General features: G+C 37.1%; 1 protein-coding gene across 2 annotated transcripts in view; it reads right to left on the reverse strand.

The window, feature by feature from the left end:
• Positions 1-16,024, reverse strand: part of LOC107149742 (cytochrome P450 2C18-like) — a 37,316-nt gene extending 21,292 nt beyond the window's left edge. For both annotated transcript variants that reach the window (XM_015494557.2, XM_048807045.1), the window contains exons 1-4: positions 15,785-16,024; positions 9,586-9,748; positions 9,276-9,425; positions 5,259-5,419 (exon numbers count right to left, since the gene is read on the reverse strand). In XM_015494557.2, the coding sequence (XP_015350043.1) occupies positions 5,259-5,419; positions 9,276-9,425; positions 9,586-9,748; positions 15,785-15,952 (642 nt within the window). In that variant the 5' untranslated portion in view covers positions 15,953-16,024. The remainder of the gene's footprint in view (positions 1-5,258; positions 5,420-9,275; positions 9,426-9,585; positions 9,749-15,784) is intronic.
• Positions 16,025-16,329: the final 305 nt, after the last annotated feature.

Consider the following 16,329-nt stretch of genomic DNA (forward strand, 5'->3'; position numbering starts at 1 on the left):
AGCATACAGAATAAGGATAAAATTTTAAAGGCCACAAGAGCAAAAATCAGATTACCTATAAGAGAAGATTCATTCGAATCTCTGCAGATTTTTCAACCCAGACTCTAAAAGCTAGAAGATCCTGGAAAAATATATACCAAGCTCTAAAAGATAATGGAAGCCAACCAAGAATCTTATATGCAGCAAAATTAAGCTTCAAATTTGAAGATGAAATAAAAACCTTCCATGATAAATAAAAGCTAAAAGAATTTACAGCAAGAAAGCCTGCACTAGAGAGCATTCTTGGCAAAATATTCAATGAGAAGAAAATGAAAAACAACAATGAAAATCTGCAAAGGGAAGGACTACAATAAAAGAAAAGCTAACCAAATGAGAAACCAAGTAAAGCTAAATACCAAAAATAAACAAAAATGACCAAAAATACAAATAATATCTCAACAATAACCCTAAATGGCTTAAACTCACCAATCAAGAGAAATAGGCTGGTAGATTGGATACAAAAAAAACCAACATGCTGCCTTCAAGAGACTCATCTCATAGGAAAAAACACCCACAGACTCAAGGTAAAAGGTTGGGATAAAATATACCATTCACATGGCCTATGTAGGCAAGCAGGGGTTTTCATCTTCATATAAAATAAAGCAGACTTCAAGCCAAGGTTAATCAAAAGGGATAAAAATGAACGTTTCATACTGCTTAAGGGAACCATACATCAACAGGACATAACAGTTATAAATATATATGCCCCAAACAATGAAAACTACAAAACGCTAAAGAAAAAAGATTAAAGAAGACCTTAGAAGATGGAAAGATATACCTTGTTCTTTGATAGGCAGAATTAATATTGTCAAAATGACTATACTACCAAAAGCACTATACAGATTCAATGCAATCCCAATCAAAATCCCAATGGCATAACTTATAAAAATAGAGAAAGCAATCATGAAATTCATCTGAAAAAAATAAGAGACCCAGAATAGCCAAAGCAATCCTTAGCAAGAAGAATGAAGCTGGTGGCATTACTATTCCTAATAGTAACTAAAATAGCATGGTAATGGCACCAAAATAGACCTGTAGACCAATGGTACAGAATAGAAAAAACAGAGTCTAACCCACATAACTTCAGTTATCTTATATTAGACAAAGGCATCGAAAACATACAATGAAGAAAAGATAGCCTCTTCAACAAATGTCGCTGAAAATCCACATGTAACAAAATGAAATTAAACCTCTCTAACCATGCACAAAACTCAAAGTGAATCAAGAACCTAAAAATTAAACCAGAGACCTTGCACCTAAAGGAAGAAAAAGTAGGCTCAAATCTCCATCATATTGGTTTAGGCCCCAACTTTCTTAATAAAACTCCTGTAGCACAAGAATAAAAACCAAGAATCAATAAATGGGAATTGATTCAAACTAAAAAGCTTCTTCTCAGCAAAAGAAACAATCAGTGAGGTGAATAGAGAGCCTATAGAATGGGAACAAATCTTTATCACAAGCACATCAAATAGAGCACTAATCTCTAGGATATATAAAGCACTCAAAATCCTTAACACCATTAAAAAAATAACCCAATCAATAAATGGGCCAAGAAACTGAACAGACACTTCTTGAAAGAGGATATACAATCAATTAACAAACACATGAAAACATGTTCAATATCTCTAGCAATTAGAGAAATGCACATCAAAACTACTCTAAGATTTCATCTCACTCCAGTCAGAATGGCAGCTATCAAGAATACAAATAAGTGTTGGCAAGGATGTGGAGAAAAAGGCACACTCATATATTGCTGATGGGACTGCAAATTGGTGCAGCCAATATGGAGAGCAGTATGGAGATTCCTTGGAAAACTAGGAATGGAACCATCATTTGACCCAGCTATCCCTCTCCTTGGTTTACACCTAAAGGACTTAAAAACAGCATACTATAGGAACAAAGCCATATGAATGTTTGTAGCAACACAATTCACAGTAGCTAAATTATGGAACCAACCTAGATGCCCTTCAGTAGATGAATGTATAGGGAAACTTTGGTATAAACACACAGTGGAACATTACTCAGCATTAAAAGAGAATAAAATCATGGCATTTGCAGGTAAATGGATGAAGTTGGAGAATATAATGCTATTAAAGCAAGCCAATCCCAAAAACCTAAAGGCCAAATGTTTTCTTTGATATGAGAATGCTGACTCATAATGGCGATGGAGCAGGTAGCATGGGAGGAATGGAGGAACTTTAGATAGGGCAAAGGGGAGGGAGAGAAAGGGAGGAGGCAAGGGGGTAGAAATGAGTTAGACATAATTACCCTAAGTACATGTATAAGACACAAATGGTCTGAAAATATTCTGTGTACAATCAGTTTCTTGAAAAATTGTGCTCTATATGTGTAATATGAAATAAATTGCATTCTGCCATCATGTATAACAAATCAGAATAAATTTTTAAAAAATAAGTTTACATATTCTCCCCCTTTTTAAACCAATTTTTTCCTACAATCTGGCCATAGAGATTGGCATGAATTACCACGATTGATGTGTTGTAGATGAGAACAGAGCTTAAGGGAGTTGGGGTAACCGGAGAAAGAATAAAATGCAGGGTAATTATGAATTGTGCTCAGTAGGGTAGAGGGAAGAGAACAGGAGGAGGAAAAGGGGAAGTGGTGGGGACTGAATTAGACCATATTATTTTCCATGGTTTATAATTATTGTTCTCAGCTTTTCCTTATGTGAAGCAGCCTCATAAATAGAGTACTTACTATAAAATAGGAAAGATATTGAAAATACAATGAAATGCATTTGGGCATTCTATAGATGAAGGAACTGTGCATAAGAGTAGTTAGGAGGTTTCTAAAGATCTCACAATTGACTTTTATAAAGAATGCAGAACCTCTCAGCTAGGCAGAGGTAAATCTGTTTGTACAGGGTCGTACACCCTGAAATGCAATTATTTAGTTCGCCTAACACTACTACCTTGTCAGGGGGATGCCATATGAAGCACTGTTGTGGTTTAGGAGAGGTGTCCCTCAAGAGCTCATACATGAGAAAATTCAACAGGGTTTAGAAGTGAAAATATTTATAAGAGCCTTAATGTAATCAGTGTATTCGTTCACTGATAGGGATCAACTTGGTGGTAACTCTAGGCAGGTTGTGGATGGAGGAGCTAGGTCACTGCGGGAGGGTCTTTGGTGTATGTATTTTGTCCAATGTCCTGAGCTGCTTTTCTCGTCCACACCCTTCTGCCATTATGTTCTGCTCACCTCAAGCCCCAAAGAATGGAACCAGTCATCTATGGACTGAGACGTCTAAAATCGTGAGCTCCAAAGAAACTTCCATCTCTAAATTGTTCTTTTCAGGGCTTTTGGTCACTGGTGTGAAAAAGCTGACAAAAAAAGAATCAAAAAATCTCTACCCAGTTCAGTTTCCTTACAGCATTTATGCTCCTATTTGCCCTCATTAATATCCTTAAATGAAGATATTGTGTGTGTGTGTGTGTGTGTGTCTGCGATTGATTTTTTTATCAGTTCTTTTTAGTTAAACATGACGTTAGATTCATTTTGACAAACTTATGAAATCGTGGAATAAAATTTATTCTATTCCATCTGCAGCACTTCTACTCCTCACTTCCTCCCCCACTGTTCCCTTTCCTCTACTATTCTGATCTTTCTACTGTTTACATATAGTTTCTTTTAGATTAGTGTCTTGTATGTGTATGTGATGGTGAGATTCACCGTGGTATATTTATATTGCATTTATAGGAATGTTAGGACAGATTCATCTCATCATCTTTCACTATCCCTTCCATCTCCCCTTCCTTTCATTCTATTTTGTCTATTCCACTGATCTTTCTTCTATTCTTTTTTATCTTCCTCTCCTTATTTTGGATTAGCCTCTGTATATCAGAGAAAACGTTTATCCTTTGGTTCTGTGGGACGGGCTTATTTCACTTAGTTTGATATTCTCCAGATCCATTCATTTACCAGAAAGTACCATAATGACATTCTTCTTTATGCTGAGTAATGTTCCACTGTTTATATACACCACATTTTCTTTAATCATGTATCTGTTGAAGGGCACCTGGGTTGTCTCCACAGATTAGCTATTGTGAATTGTGCTGTAATAAACATTGAAGTGGCTGCATCACTGTAATACGCTGATTTAAAATCCTTTGGAGGTATATATGGAGGAGTGAGATAATTGGGTCAAATGGTTGTTCCATTCATAGTTTTCTGAGTAATCTCTATACTGCTTTCCAGAGTAATTGCACCAATTTCCAGTCCCATCAACGATGTGTGAATATACATTTCCCCCACATCCTCACCAACATTTATTGTTATTTGTATTCTTGATCATTGCCATTCTGCCTGCAATGAGATGAAATCTCAGTGTAGTTTAAATTTGCCTTTCTCTTAATGCTAGGGATGTTAAACATTTTTCCATATATTTGTTGACCATTCATATTTCTTTCTTTCAGAAGTGTCTGTTTAGTTCCTTTGCCATTTATTGATTGGGTTATTTGGTATTTTGGTGTTAATTTTTATAAGTTCTTTGTATATCCTGGATATCAATGCCTTATCTAAAGAGCAGATGGCAAAGATTTTTATTTTCTTATTTGCACTTTAGGAGTCTTGTTAATGAAGTCAGTTCCTGAACTAACATGTTGAAGTGTGAGCCAACATCTTCTTCTAGCAGGTGCATTTTCTGGTCTAATTCCTAGGTCTTTGATCCACTTTGAGTTGAGTTTTGTGCAAGGTGAGCTATAGGGATTCAATTTCATTCCACCACATATAGATTTCTAGTTTCCCTGACACCATTTGTTAAAAAGGCATTTTTTTTTCCTCCAACATATGTTTTTTGAAAACTTTGTCAAATATCAGATAACTGTATTTCTGCCAATTAAAGTAATGAAATTTCTAAGTGGTGATTGGAGTGCAGCCCTTGTGAGTGATGAGTCCTCCACTGGGGCCTGATAACCTTAATCCTGCTCAAATGCAGTTACCAAAGTCCTTTATAAAGATTAGGCTTTGGGGGATACTGGGAAACGAACTGGCCAGAGAGCCAGTGGTCTTGCCTGTCATCTCTACATGTGGGCATTTATTTTCCTGTGTATAAACTAAAAGACTCAGACATATTTTCCTGATACTCTGGGTCAGACTGTTGTATCTAGACTCACTTTACTGCTTGGAGCACTAGAAATTTTAACTTGTCAGAATAAAGATCATATAATTTCTCAAGAAAAGGAGGTGGGATTTTGTCTTACCTGGATCCATGGGGAACTCAGAATCTGCACATTTTCATTTACTTTCCTCATAAACTTTAGAAAATGCTGATCTTTATAATTAAATCGATTATTGAAAATAATGGAGCAGATCACATTGCAGGGAGCACAGCCCAGGAGAAAAGTAGGATCACAGGGTGAGGCTGAAGAAGTGGAAACATTAAAAATTAATATTAAAGTATACATACAAATGTATTTCTCTTTGAAATAACAGGGAAAGGTAATTGTAGAAAAGCTAATCAATATCTGTCTATGAATTCCTTTGATATGAAAAATATTCACCACGCTTAAAATCATTCACTTTTACCTTAAACTCGAATTGATTTTTACCTGGTAGCCAGTTTAATAATGGTTTTCCTAATGCTCCAATCAATTCCACTGCCTTTTTAAGCCATCCTAACCCAAAGTGACACTTAGAAAACATTTTAAAAGATCACTTAAAAACACTTGTTTATTCAATTTCAGTGCAGAATCATATTTGTCATCAAACCTGTAGATAATTAGGAATTATATAAAAAGGAAAAGAAGTTAGGGACATTGATTTTATATCACTGAAAGATTCATGTGTAAAAACTGCAGAGTTAAAGACTAATAGATAGTAACTGTACAAATTTGTATATTTGTGGGAAAAATGGATATAAGCAGAAAACCTTCATATTTTAAGAAGAAGAAAGGCAAACATACATAAACAATTTCTCAATAAAGGTGAGAAATTTTTATTTTAAAGTAAATTCAAGGTGACACAAAGGTTAAATTTATAAATGTAATCTGTTTATTTCTTCATTAGAAAGAGCGTAAGAGAGAAACACTAAAAGAAAATTTGCCACTTTAGGAAATATAGCCCATCATCTTTAAATGCCTCAAAATTTAATCTATTTGGCAATACTGCCCCCCTGTGAACTTCTGGAACATTTCTCTGAATCATATAGCCACCAGCATAATATATTTTAGTAAATTTGAATGCTGGACATCACTTTAGTCAATGCTGCAATTTTATAGGTAAAGAAATTAACATATGACAAGATTTTCATTTTTTTTAGGAATCTATAAAAATGAAATGACAATTAGGTGATCAGTACATATCATTTGTTAAGAAAAAAAAGTATCCAAACTCACAACTATATTTTTAGTTACAGTTTACTTGATAAAACAGGTAAGTTTTAGGGATGGGGTTGTGGCTGAGTAGTAGAGCACTTGCCTAGCACATGTGAGGCACTGGGTTCGATCCTCAGCAACACAAAGAGGTAAATTAAATAAAGTTATTGTGTCCATCTACAACTAAAAATATCCCCCCCCAAAAAAAACAGGTAAATTTTATATTTAATTAATTTACTTGATAAAATTAACCAAGGAAGCAAAAGACATCTACAATGATAATTACAAAACACTGATGAAAGTAATTGAAGATGATACCAAAAAATGAAGACGCCTCCCATGCTCAGAAACTGGAAGATTAACATTGTTAAAAGGGTCATGCTATCCAAATCAATTTGCAGGCTTAATTCAATTCCCATGAGATAATACCAAAGATATTCTTCACAGAACTAGAAAAAAAAATACCTAAAATCCATGTAGAAGTACAAAAAGAAAAATCTAAATAGGTCAAGACAATGTTGAGCAAAGGGGAAAAGCTGGAGGCAGAAGGATTCCTGATTTCAAGCCAAACTACAGAGCCACAGTAAGCAAAAGAGCATGGCACTGGCATAAAAACAGACAAAAAGAACAATGGGAGAGAATGGAGATCTTGGGGCGATGGGGGATGTAGGAGCGGGGAACCAAGCATCCACAGTCCACTGATTCTCAACAAAGTTCCAAAACTTATGGTGGAGAAAAAAGAGCCTCCTCAATAAATGGAGCATGAAGAAGATTCCAACTTGACCATCATTTCTCACCTGTACAAATTCAACTCAAAATGGCTCAGAGACCTTCCTGTAAGAACTGAATCCCTAAATGAACTAGATGAAAACATAGGGGAAACACCTCAAGATGGATACAAGTTATGATTTTTTTCTATATGGCCCTAAAAGCAAAAACAGGCAAGTAGATTACTTCAAAATGAAAAGCTCATACACAACAGTCAATAGAGTGAAGAGATAGTCTACAGAATGAGAGATAATATTTGCCACTTGTGTCAAAAAGGATTAAAATCTACAATACCTAAGGAACAAAAAACAACAAATCCTAAGTAATACAGTTAAAAATGGGCAAATGATCTTAATAGGCACTTCTCAAAAGAAGAAATAAAACTGAGCAATAAATATATTTTTAAATGCCATTTTAATGAACCATTAGGCAAATGTAAATCAAAACTACCATAAGGAATTATTTTGCCACAATTAGAATGGCTGTTGTCAAAACACAAAAACAAAAATAAGAAACCCAAATTACCACCACCAACAACAACAAATAACAAATTTTGGAGAGGTATGCAGAAGAAGGACACCCTATGCCTCTTGGTGGGAATGTACATTAGGACACTCATGCTAAGGAAAACAGGATACAATTTTCTCAAAAATAAAGACATCTTCCATATGATTCAGGTGTCCTGCTTCTGATACCCAGATGAAAGAAATTAAATCAATATACAACATAGATTCCTGCAATGTTCAGGATAACTATGACACTATTCATAATAATTAAGATATCATATTAAATCATGTGCTTATCCACAGAATAGTGGATAAAGATGCTCTGTTACATACACAATGTATTTATATCGATCATAAAGAAGAATGAAATCTTGTCATTTTAATGCAAGAGAGACAGAAGAGGTCAGAAACATTAAAGTATTGCAAGGTCTCTCTCATGTGTGGAAGCTAAAATGAATGTGAACCTGAAGGTAAAATTGCGATTACTGCAAATGGGGAACAGTGTGTGCTGGCAGTGAGGAGGATAGAGAGATGGAGAGGATGGCTTTTAACTGTACATGCTGTACGCTTGTGTATGAGTACCATAGGGACCTCATTAATATGGACTGATTAAATGTCAGTAAAAAATACAATAGGATAATTTAGAAATAAACAAATGAAAAACTGATGCAAAGAAAGCATAGAGCATTGGGTAAAAGCAAAGCTTTCGAGTTATCTTCTCCTCCACCAGGCTCTGTAAATATTCTAGGGTTCTAAGCTCTCATAACAAACGTTTACATTATCTATGGAGTTAGAGGGTAATTAGGGAAGCCAGGGAGTTTCTAGGTGTGTGTCATTCATTGGTAACGTCTGATTCTTAGTCTTTCCCTTTTTTTTTTTTTTTTTTTTTTTTTTTTTTTTTTTNTTTTTTTTTTTTTTTTTTTTTTTTTCCTTTTTTTTTTTTTTTTTTTTTTTTTTGTTAATTTGGAAGACAAGTTTAAAAACAGAGCAATCTGGATGCAAGATGAAAATCAAAGACACTGAAAAAAAACATCTTGGGTCAGTAGAGATAAGTGATTCCCATAAGAATATTTGACACTTTCCAGGAGATATGCAAATCAATGAAAAACCATAGATTAGTATAGTTACTAGGTACTGTCCTGGGAAGAAACCTTGAGAGAAGACAGATAACAAAAGTGACTGGACAACCACAGTCCAATTAAGTGAAAGTACACATCACTTGCTTCAGCTCTGCAGAGTCCAAGGTGGATATTTCCATGGTGTCCAATAGACAATGGTGAAGGCCATGGAGTGGGAAACTCACAAATGTGCCACGGGGAAACCCTGCTCTTTAACTCTTGAAGAAAAAGGAACTCTACACCTTGTGTCTTCATGATGCAATGATTTGAAAACAGAAATAAAACTTGTCAGCATAGGATTATATTATCTTTTACACCCACCGTGCATACCCAGTCATGCCTGTGATTGGGCAGCACAGATACACAAACTTTGGCTCTCTGCTTTGAATCATACCTCCTCCATATAAGGACTAAAAGGACCCATAATTAAAGATCTGGCTGTTGCTGAAATGCAGTCACTAGACACAGAAAAGAGCAGTCTGTTAAGGACAATGATATAATGAATCACTCACACTCGGTTTTCCTCAACTCCTCCATAAGGCAACGAGCTTCCTCTTGAACTCGGTCCTCAATGCTCTTCTTCCCCATCCCAAAATTCCGCAGAGTCATGACTGAGAAGCGCCTCATCACTTTCCATCTGCTTCCAGTAGTTAAAATGATTCCTAAATGAGGGAGAGCAGAATCTAGGAGGATATCCCAGGCAACGTACTGAAAGTTGATGAGTGAGCCACAGAGATGGTCAAGCTCAATCTGGCTTTCTCTTTTTCATTCTTCTCCTCCCCATGACCATTGCTCACCCACCTCACATACATGCACACTTACCAAGTCCTTTAGTAACTCTATCAGCCACAGGGAAACTGCCTCTTCCAGAAAATACTTCCCCATGATCAATCAGGGCTTCCTTCACAGCTTCATATCCATGCAACACCACAGTGGGTCTCAAACCCAAATACACAGTGAACACAGGGCCATAGACTTTTGACAACTAGAAATAGGAAAGAAAATGCAAACATTAGCTGAAGAAGATCAGCATTTGAACTACATGTTTGGGATGATTCAGACTGTTACAGATTATTCTTATATTTGTTATATTTTATTGTGCCATATTTGTTATACTTTATTGTGCCACAAGAATCTTCAAATATTTCTGAATTTTGTTCACAAATATGATGTCAACTATGGCTGTCATTATGGATGGTCTATGATCTGCCATGCCTGACTCAGACAATTGATATCTACACTATAATTAATCTTCACATCAATGCATTTAGGGAAATTATGTGTCCTATTTTACATGAAAGGAAATGAAGTCAGACATTTGCAGTGCACCATAACTAATAAACTTAAGACTCAAATTTGAATCTTGTTCAATTTCTGAAGTTTGAACAATTCGTCAGTCCCCATTGCTTATCCACTTTGGCACCAAAATGCAGCTGATTTCTTCTGGGTCATTAGCAGTGCTTGTATTATAGAGATTTTGATTGAGTAAGCCCATGATAATTATGTATTGGAAGTCTATATTTTAAAAAGTGCCCCCAGATGATCTTAACACTCATAGGTTGAGGCCACAGGTATCACTAACACAGCAAGAGAGTGAGTACCAGGGAGGCAGCATCAGGCCATCCAGCATAGCAATTTCTCTCACCCAGCAGCAATTCATAGAGTACAGACTGCAGCTTTGTGCAAAATGCACAAGGATTCTGTTGCTATCCAGTGGGCCATGATTGCTTAATTCATTCCTTCTTTCCCTTATGCTATTTCTCAACCCATGGTTTTCTTTTTATTAATGGCTTTATTGGGGTACCATTGAAAAATAAAAGGTATGTATATTTAGAGTGTAAAATGTGGTATTTTGATTTATATAGACCTTGCAAATTGATTACCACAGCCAAGTTAATTAATATATGCATTGGCTAAGTGTTAACATTTTCATATGTGTGTGATGAAAACACATTAGTAAACTTCAGGTATAAAATGCATTATTATTTACTATAGTCACCACTATGTGGATAAGCCTTAGGTCTCCAGTGCTTATTCACATAGTAACTGAAGGTTTGTGAAGCCAGATTTAGACAGGCAGTCAGTTTAAACAGGTCAGATCAAGGAGACCAATTTGAGTGAGTCCAGGAGGTTGGAGACTGTCCCCTGAGAGACTGAAATGCCTTCAGAGTCTTTCCAACACCCTATCAAAAATAACCTGCCTCTGCTCCAGTCTGTTGCTAGGGTAACCTCTCCCAAGAACTTCCACTCCCTATAGGGAGTCATAGAGTTGTTAATTAATGTGTCCTGGGCTGCTCCATCCAGCCCTTCCCTGTCCATCTACTTCTCACCTTTTGGCCATCCCACTGAGCATCTCCCCCCCCCACCGCCCCCGCCTAGTCACATACACAAGAAGGAGAGATAAGGGGAAGAGAGCCGGAGAACAAAGGAAGCCCAGGACATATAAAAAGGCAAAACACCCCTCACTTCTTGGGAGACCAGGATACCAGCTATGGCCCCCTTCTCCCTCCCAGAAGAAGTCTGTTACTTCTTTTTAAATAAACCCTGCTTTATGTGCTTGCCTCTAATGTTATACTTCAACATATGGGGGAGCAGAACTGGTCACCGATAACCGGCAGTATCATTTGTACCCTTGAACAAACATCTCGCCTTTTCTCTCACATCCCAGCCCCCAATAACCACCATTCTACACTTACTCTGAGTTTTAGGTGTATACTTTGTTTTCTAAGACTCCACATGTAAGTGAAATCATGTAATGAAGATCTTTCTGTGTGGCTACTTCCCTCCTCATAAAGTTCTTCAGGTTCATTCCATGTTGGGGTAAGTAGCACCACTTCCACTACAGGAATTTACAATTTGTCAGCACTCCTCAGTGGATCCTACACTACACTAGAAGAATGGACGCTGAGAGCTACTACCACAAATGAGCTCCTAGCCACATTGTCTGGCAGTTGGATAAGTGAGGAATGCAAAGATGTTTGGGTTAACAATGCCCAAACCTTGACTCTGATGCCCTTGTCCAGTGTCCAGTGAGAGCAACTGAACCAAAGTCACTCATGTGAAGTTGGGGTGACACAAAATACCATGCAGACCCGGAATACCTTTTTATAAGCTTCAGGATGGCTTACCCAGCTCCTGGCCTCAGGGTCCCACAGAGGGGCAAGAGAAAGTCACGAGAGGCTGAAGAGAGAGAGAGAGACAGAGAGAGAGAGAGAGAGAGAGAGAGAGAGAGAGAGAGAGAGAGAGCTATTCTGGAGCTGGTTTTTCTTGGGGGACACTGTTTCTTAGAACATTCTATCCAAAAAAGGGTAAGGGGTAGGATTACAAAGGAATAGGTAAGTGTAACTCAACCCCACCCACCGGGTAATACCTACTCCTAGGGCCAGGCCTCATTATCTGAACGGACATAAAGCCCAAGTTATTGCAAGAAGCAATAATTGTTTGGTATCTCTTACTCAGGACTTAAGGGCATGTATTTCCAGAGTAGCTCCTGACACTTGACCCCTGGGTTACAAAGCAAAAAATAAATATAAAAAATAAAAATCCATCCCTACCAACAATTTAGACCCTCAGTGGAAAAAGGCCTTTTACTTCTCATTAATATTTTCCCTTTTTTCCCCTCCATGTTCACCCCATTTAAAATATATTGTTTGTTTTATGTTTTAAAATTCAAGAACTCAAAAAAACTTAATAACCCAATCAGCAAATGAGCAAAAAAACTGACTGGCTACTTCACAGAAGAAATACGAATGCTCAACAAATATATGAAAAAATGTTCAACAGCTCCAGCAATTAGAGAAATGCAGATTAAAACTATACTGATATTCCATTTCTCTCCAGTCAGAATGGCAAATAATTAGAATACAAGTAACAATAAATGTTGGTGAGGATGTGGAGGAAAAGGTTCACTCTTACATTGCTGGTGATACTACAAATTGGTGCATCCACTCTGGAAAGCAGTTTTCTTTAGAAAACCTGGAATGGAACCACCATTTAACTCAGTTATCACACTCCTCAGTTTATCCCCAAAGCACTTAAAATCAGCATACTACAGTGACACAGCCATATCAATACGTAGAGCAGCTCAACTCACAATAGTCAACCTATGGAACCAACCTAGGTGTCCTTCAACAGATCACTGAGTAAACAAACTGTAGTTTATATACACAATGATTCAAATATTACTCAGTCATAAAGATAAACGACATTGTGGCATTTGCCAGTAAATGGATGGAACTAAAAAATATCATGCTATGTGATATTTCACAAAGGCCTAATGTTCTCTCTGATATGTGGATGCTAACCCACAACAAGGAAGGGTAGAGAGGGGAAGTATAGAAGTTCGATGGATTGGACAAAGGGGAATGAAGGGAAGGGAGGATGGATGGGAATAGAAAGGAGAGTAGAATGAACCAGACATAACTTTCCTTCGCTCATAAACGAATACACAACCCATGTAGCTCTACATAAAGTACAACCTCAAGAATGGGATCCAAGTCCAAATACACTCTACTCTCATGTATATTTAAAATAACAAATAAAAAACTTTAATTTTTTTTTTTTTGAAATATCATTCGTTGGGCCCATGAGTTGAAACTCTCAGGGTTCAGCACACTGAATCCGGAAGTTGTGATTAGCACACTAACCACACTCAGCCCCATCACCATGGAAACCTGGCCTCCCTCAGGTGCCCTCAGGTGCACAACATGTCCTTTTCCTTCTGCTTTTCTGCCAGTGACCTATTAGCCCATTAGTCACTGCTTGTAAGCACTGCTAGCTTACTGGATCATTATGACCCTCACATAAATTCGCCCAGGAACAGGCTATGCCCAAAATCTTGCCTATGCAATAATAAAGTGGATCAAGTTATCTGAAACTGTTCCCCAGAGGTCTCTCCTTGACTCCACAGCCACACCTTCCTCAGCTGTTTGATGAGCTACGGCTGGACCAACTGAGCCCACAATCATTTTATTGTATTTTATTATTTTTTACTTCTTTCCATTGTGCAAGATTTCTGTGTGTGTTTGTGTGTGCATGTGTGTGTACTCACTGCAAGAATAGGTTCAATATTTGTATATATTCATATCAGTTTGCTTTCACCTGCCCCTGTTTATTATTTACCACTGGTTTCACACAGGAGGGATGTATGCATCCATGGTTTTGAATTGTTTTGCTCTCACATTTGCTTGTTTGCTGTACCTTGGTTTTAGCCCTCTTGATGGCCCTTCTTCGCTCTCTTCTCCCAACAACACTCAAATTTTCCTGTTCCTCTTCCTCTTTCATTTGTAAACAACTTACAGTTAATTTTTTATTTCTCTTTCTTTAGAGTCTACATTTGTGATCTATCTTCTGCCTCTCCTGCCTTCACTCTTGAAAACATTTTAAACATTCTCCTCCCTCTCTATCCTATTTTCTCTTCACATGAGAAAATGTAATTTCATTAAGTATATAATTATACGTTTTATGCCATTTGTCCCTCATTCATGTTCTTATGATTATTAACACAACGGACAAAGTAGTAGACCTCTGCTGTGTAATAGTGATCTCATTCACATTTTTCTTTTTATTTTTGATCCCATCATTTCTCTATAGGTGGTGATTAGTTTTACCAATGTCAAAATAGGTGCTGGACATTTGTCTCAAGGCTGTACATCTGTTGATAACAATAGTGCTGCTCCCGGCTCACCACCTCCTCTAAGTGGGATCAGAAAGTGAGTGGGTCACTTCAGCTTCACAGAGTAGACATCCTGCTCCCAAGCCACACATACAACTCAGCTGAGTAACAAAGAATCTCACCCCACACGTGTTCTAGCCCCACCTCAGCATCAACATTACTTCAACATATAGAATTAAGGAAACGAAACGTCAAACCTACAACCAGGCCCCCAGGAGGATCAACCAGACAGCAAGATCAGGTCACACCCCTGGACCTACTCATATATCAAAAACAGAGAGAGGTCCCAAAACAAAGGAGATAACTACACCCCAAAGGTGTATATGTTCCCATAGGTGATAATGTCCATTTCATTTCACAATCTTCCCCGCCACATACAAACACCCTCCCTTCCTCTCCCTCCCATCTGCTCAATCCAAAATTCCTCCCTTCTTCTCTTGCCTGCCCCCACAATTATGGATCAGCATCCACTTATCAGAGAAAACATTTGGCCTTTGGTTATTCTGGGATTGGCTTACTTCACTTAGCATGATATTCTCCAACTCTATTTACCCATAAATGCCATAATTTTATTCTTCTTTAAGGCCAGGTAACATTCCATTTTGTACACTCAGAGAAATGAAAAGTTGGGCTCTATTTGTGTAAAAACTAAAATTAAATTAATTTTTTAAAAGCATATATGTATAAAAGAGAAAGGGGAAGCTATCTCCACTGAAGTGCAAGTCCAAAACCTCTGACAACTTGATGAAACAGACAAAATATCTTCTTCCCAAATTTACAATCCCCCTCCAAAGGGTTCCACAGATAAGAAAGTGTGTGAAATTCTAGAGAATAATGATACAAAACTGATTATTAAAATGTTTAGTAAACTAGAGGAAGACCTAAGGAATGAATTAAGAGAGAAAACTAAGGGGTTGAAAGACCATTTCAATAAAGAAATAGAGATATTGAAAAGAAGCTAGTCAGAACTCCTGGAAATGAGAGACACGCTTAAATGAATAAAAATTCACTCAAAAGCATCATGAACAAATTAAAATGTGCAGAAAATAGAAAATCACAGCAAATGACTATGAAACAATGAAGGGCAAGGGTTCTTCAGACTTTTGACATTAATAGTGCCTTCCAAATATTAAATGTAAGCATTTCTTTTAACCCTGATGCATTGTTTCATTACACTGCCTCTATCAGTGAAAAATATAAAAACAATGGAAACATTAATACCCAAAGAGAGTATTTTCTTCACAACAATCTCTTTTAATAATTTGCCTTGTGCATATATTTAATTAAAAATTAAGCATTAATTTATTTATCCTTTACAAGCCACTGGAGAAGCATCAACATACTTACATTGGTTAAGGATTTGCTGATGTTTTTAGTATCTATCTGCAGGATATTCCCAAGAATTGGGAGAGGCATGGGTCCTGGTGGGAGTTTCCCTCTCCCAGATCTCTGTCTCCATAATGAGAGGAGAAGCAAACAGGAGAGACACAGCACCAAGGCTACAACTGGATCCATTGAAGCCTTGTCCTTTTACTGAGACAGCTATGAGCTTACAATCAAAGTAAAGTTTTTATAGTGCTCCCTATTAATCAGCAAGTGTTCTATTGACATAAAGTGCTGAGCCAATGAATTAGGTAAGTTCTAATTCCCTCTAAGTGTACACTGGTCACCTGATATGGGTTGAAACAAACTGTTTACTCTTGTCTTCTTTCAAAAATTCTATGACAGCCTAGTTCTGCCACTCTGGAACAGATCACAGGAATAGGCATTTTAAAAACAGGCAAGAAAATAAACACACAATCACACAGTGCCTGGTAGTTCCAATGTGCCGCTATGATTAAGAAAAGAGTATTTTATCCAAAACACTGCTCAACATGCTGGATTCTCAGACT

This window comes from Marmota marmota, unplaced genomic scaffold, assembly GCF_001458135.2.
Source record: "Marmota marmota marmota unplaced genomic scaffold, marMar, whole genome shotgun sequence".
Lineage (NCBI taxonomy): Eukaryota > Metazoa > Chordata > Mammalia > Rodentia > Sciuridae > Marmota > Marmota marmota.